This window comes from Rhinichthys klamathensis, unplaced genomic scaffold (genome assembly GCF_029890125.1).
Source record: "Rhinichthys klamathensis goyatoka isolate OS25496 unplaced genomic scaffold, OSU_Roscu_1.1 h1tg000029l_1, whole genome shotgun sequence".
In the NCBI taxonomy this organism is placed as follows: Eukaryota; Metazoa; Chordata; class Actinopteri; order Cypriniformes; family Leuciscidae; genus Rhinichthys; species Rhinichthys klamathensis.
Window position 1 is genome coordinate 1,384,237 of NW_026606579.1, and position 4,747 is coordinate 1,388,983.

At 40.6% G+C, this 4,747-nt stretch overlaps 1 protein-coding gene across 1 annotated transcript; it reads right to left on the reverse strand.

Annotated features, from left to right (window-relative positions):
- Positions 1-389: 389 nt before the first annotated feature.
- On the reverse strand, positions 390-4,080 carry si:ch211-214j24.10 (uncharacterized protein LOC558894 homolog). The gene is made up of 4 exons (XM_056245232.1): positions 3,916-4,080; positions 2,286-3,008; positions 2,161-2,193; positions 390-1,100 (listed from the first exon to the last, which is right to left on the reverse strand). Exons 1-4 carry the CDS (start codon positions 3,929-3,931, stop codon positions 1,051-1,053), a joined length of 822 nt encoding a protein of 273 aa, XP_056101207.1. The 5' UTR covers positions 3,932-4,080; the 3' UTR covers positions 390-1,050.
- Positions 4,081-4,747: the final 667 nt, after the last annotated feature.

Consider the following 4,747-nt stretch of genomic DNA (forward strand, 5'->3'; position numbering starts at 1 on the left):
TTCCAAGATGTTGCCCTGACCTCCAGATTCCCCAACTGTGGGTGCACCTCGCAACCTACAGGATTTGAAGGATCTGCTGCTAAATTCTTGGTGCCAGAAACACAGGACACCTTCAGGGGTGTGTTGAGACCATGCCTCGATGGGTCAGAGCGGTTTTCGTAGCACGCGGAGGACCAACAACATATTCATCACTTTTCATTACACCCCATGCAGACAAGCAGTTTATAAATACAAACGGATTCCTGAAATACCAAATATCCATCTTTTTATTTCAGATACATTTCTGGGATGTACAAAAACCAGAAGACCATGAAATATTTTAACAAGTTTATTCATTTTTATAATGCAACACTGTTCGATTAAATCTCTTTAACTGTTCGAAAAACACCTTCCAGTGTAAATTATTTGTATGTTTCCAAAAAAAAAAAAAAAAAAAGAGGTCATACACAGCAACGGATTCCTATTAGGATTCATGACCGACATTCAATCTGGGTGAAATATATATATTAAAAAACAGCATTAAGACCAATAGACATTTGAAGGTGCTGCCATAACGTGCCAGCTGCACCTCTGTAAACTTCATGAGAACAATTTTTGTGGGAAGAAAGGGATTATTGTGGGAGGGAAGACTGATGAAAAAGACATTCTGGATTTGGTTCTAAAAACAAGCTCAGTCTTTAGAGAAAGGGATGACGTGTTCAACTACAGGTCAGAAAGTGCTTGACTTAACCACTCGCACACAAGTAGGAACAAGGGAGGAATAAAAGGGATTTCTTAACTGTAAAACTGCAGTTCACTGAAATAAAATTGCAGCTTGATAACGCTTTTTTTCCTTAAAAGAGACAATCCTCCACCATTAAAATGACAGAGGTATGCAGAGGGACTCTGCGCCTGAGGCAGACTCTGTTGTAAGGCAACCGAGAAGTCCAAGACATTGACCTTCAAAGGGGAACAAGTCCAAAGTGTCTCGGTAGAAATGTTGAGGGGACGATAACCTGAGTGCGGGGTGTGTCTCGTATGTGTGTGTTTGTGAAGCTGTGTTAGTGTGTGCTAGGCGGGCGACTCCAGGGCATTCTTGTACCAAACAACCTTTCCAGGGTCTGAAAAAAAAAAAGAGTCTGTTAATGACAGTCTAAAAATGGTCTCTTTCATGGATATTAATAATAGTGGTGAACCGATATAGCCAACCAAATCAGACAATATTTGGCATTTATAAATTACTGGCTTTGGCAGGCAAGTTTTCTGTTTTGCTGATGTGTCGGAAGTGGTACTTTTACTTTGACAAACGCAGAGTGTCTTATGGCTCGTTTCCTTTGAGCGGTGCGGTACGCAATTATTTCCGTTTCCACTGTCAAAAGTTGTGAATGGTACCAAAATGCCGAACCGTACCACTGTGCTAGGTACCCCAACGGAAGGGTACCTGAAGGGTGGAGCTAGACTCACGGCAGAATGTTGATTGGTTGACAGAGAATCGTCACTTGCACGTGAAACAAGGGGAATGACAACATAAGCGCCATTTTTTAATATACAGTTGAAATATAATACTACTGTTATTGTGTCACGAAATGTAGTTTTAAGAGTTTTTCAGGCGAGAATGTAGTCGTTTAAAGCTCAAATCTGTTGTTTATTTATAAAGATTTATGAAAATTTGATCCACGTTGTGAGATCCATTCCAGGCGATCACCACAAGCCGGAACAGGGTTTACCGTCCCGCTCAGTGGAAACAAGCCATTAGCTCCAGTTTTCATTAGTTTACTGTCTGTCTAACAGTTCTGTACAATACACTATTATAAAGAACTGTTAAACAAAGAAAGTAGATGTTATATGCAAAAAGTCTAACCTTCCATTCTTTTCTAGAATTAGTAACAGAGGCAAATGCTGTAATAATTAAATCACCCACTGTTTCAGCAAATATGCAATTATATGATTTAAACAAGCTCTTGAAAATCTAATAAATATTTTACAAATCTTGCAAACTCTGAATTTGTAGACTGCATAAAAACATTTACTCCGTGTTAACGGTTGGTTCAAGTGTGTTGGATAAGGACAAGAGAGTTCAGCTTCACTGTTATATATAAAATCCCTGCTCTTTAAGGTATCAGCATTGGCCGTCAAAAAAATGATATCGGTCGACCACTAAACGAAAATTAAGACACAAACCTTGTTTTTGTTTCCATAATATTGCGTTCCATTCTGTGGATTAAAAGAAAAGAATCAGTGAGATAAAGCATAGTGGGGTTAGAAAAACCTCAATGCCTTGTGCAACCACAACTATATGGTCTTACCTTGTGTGTGATACTCCAAGGCTTCTTCCAGGTGGCGACAGCTAAGCAGCAGCTCCTCCGAACTCTCAGAGCCTCTCTGGACCTGACTGGGCAGAGACTCTGAGGGTTTAACAGTAACCTCTCCAGCTACTGGATGGATAACCGGACTCTTCTCCTGGGGAACATCTGCTTCCGGGCCATCACTGATGAAACTCAGTCCCCACTGGTTCTGCAGCAAAACCCCGATACCAGGTGGCTCTTCTGCCGCCCCAACAGAACCTCCTCCTGCCTTCACCTTGGAGGCGTAGCTGACGGCCGGCTGCAGTTTGGCAGGGCTGTCTTTCACAGGGAAAGCAGGTGGAGGTTTAAGCAAAGACAAGCTGTTGTCCACCCATCGTTCTTTCAGACCGGTTCTGGAGTGTCTCTCATCTGAACGTGGCCCTGCTCTCGGGCCGTCTCGTCGAAAGCTTCTTGCTTTATTCTGGGAGCGACGCTCTCTATCGCGGCTCGATATGAAGGTCTGGGTGTGGCCCACCCCGTTAAGAGAACCTTCCAGGCTACTTGGTGAGGCTTGACGTTTATCCATCCCAGAGGAACAGCCCCCTCCTCCCCCGCCGCAGCTGCCAGAGCCGGGAGAGAGGCGACGGTTTCGGATCTGTGGTTCTGATTTAGGGGGTGACACTAGGACAGCCGGATCACACAAGGGGTCGGACTCACACACTGCATTGCTTGACTCCCAAGTACCTAAAGAATAAATCAAATCCAATTATTCAATCATGAAACTGTTGGGAAACATATTCAGTTGTCCAAAATCTTGAGTTTTAATCTAATGTTAATTTGATAATATCAAACCCTAACCATTTCCATTACATTAATACATTGCAATATTCCATTACAATAATAACTGTGTTATGGTCTAATATATTAATCTTAAAAACAATGCATGGGAGGAAAGCAAACAAATGCCCCAAGCAAAGTAATGAGTCTTGAATCAGTGAGCCGTAGCAAGGAGTTACTAGAAATTTCTATCCGTCGCCTCCACACATCTGAAAATTCAGAGAGGACTAACCGGAGAAACTAGGACAGCTCAGTAAAATATCTCCTACTAGACGTTTATTAACATCTCACTACAGATAATAGTGACGTTTTGGATACACGATGACGATTTTTTTTTTACAGCACTGGTCTGGAAACGACACTAAGTTAACACACAGACACTGGCACACATTTGATATAGTCTAAATGAACTAAATAAACGCGTTTGTAAGTCTAACCCACTATTATATCGTTAACTATTTGTCAAAATATCATTAAAAACGTTTGAATGTTTAAGTGTGTCGACATTGCTAACGCTAACACCAGGCCGCTTATGTTTGGATATTTAGCGCCCATAACAACCGCCTTCAGCAGAACAAACCCGAAGCGTCAGATTAAATAACAGCCACTACTTGTTATTTCAGATCATTAAACATCGAAACGACAACAACGAAAGATGTTAGTGACCTCGGAAAGATCCAGAAACAAAAGTTTCATAAGTCTCGAGAGCTCATTCCGTCCCGCTCGAGCACAAACAACTTAACTTCATATTGCAAAATACTCCCGCAATTTAACATCCAAATCAAGCAAAATACAATTTAAAGACAACACTTACCTGTTTTGATATGCATTTCGGTGTGGTAAATCCGTTTTTTTAAGAGCAGTTTGGACTTTATTGTGTGTGTAACGTTACGTGAGTATGTCGCGCAGCGGCGTGTTGCTTAATACGATCATACGGAAGTGACAGTCACCAGGGGGAAATGGGGCGATGACAATTTCCGGTGTGCTGATGGCGCGAAGAAGAGAGGGAACGGCTCGTGAGCAGATTTGAAATTATGTTATGGATGACAACTAGAAAAATCTGGCTATTATCTAGATTCTCATGTAGTTTACCATAACATTAGAAGCAAACTTAAAAGAAATGTATATTTATGTACAATTAAACCCAATCAATTCATTGTATAAAACGGGATCAAATGTGATTAACAGAATAGGCTATAGGTTAAAATATGGTTTAAAATTATCTTAAAAAAAAAAAAAAAAAAAGGCTATATTTTATGCTCAGAAAGGAATACAAAAAAGATCCCATAATGGCCATGCTATATAGTGTACCAAAAACAAATGGACCAAAAATGACTCATCCTGCACTACAAAGATTATTGTCCAATAAAATGCTCTTTAGAATGAGAATGTCCCTTCCTTAATGCAACTTGCAACTGACTAGCTAGTAGCACATCATGGTTTATTGCAAGATGTATACCTACTACAGCCTATTCCAATAGTTCATGGGGTCTTTGAGGAAAGAGAAAAATGGGGGGTTTTTTAGAACAAAACTGTCAGTCTACACAATAAGTCGGCATGCATGTAGATTAATGAAAATCTCTGGAGTTTAAACCTTGTCTCACCATCAGTGTCCATTCTGTCCACTTAATCAATGTGTTTTGTAG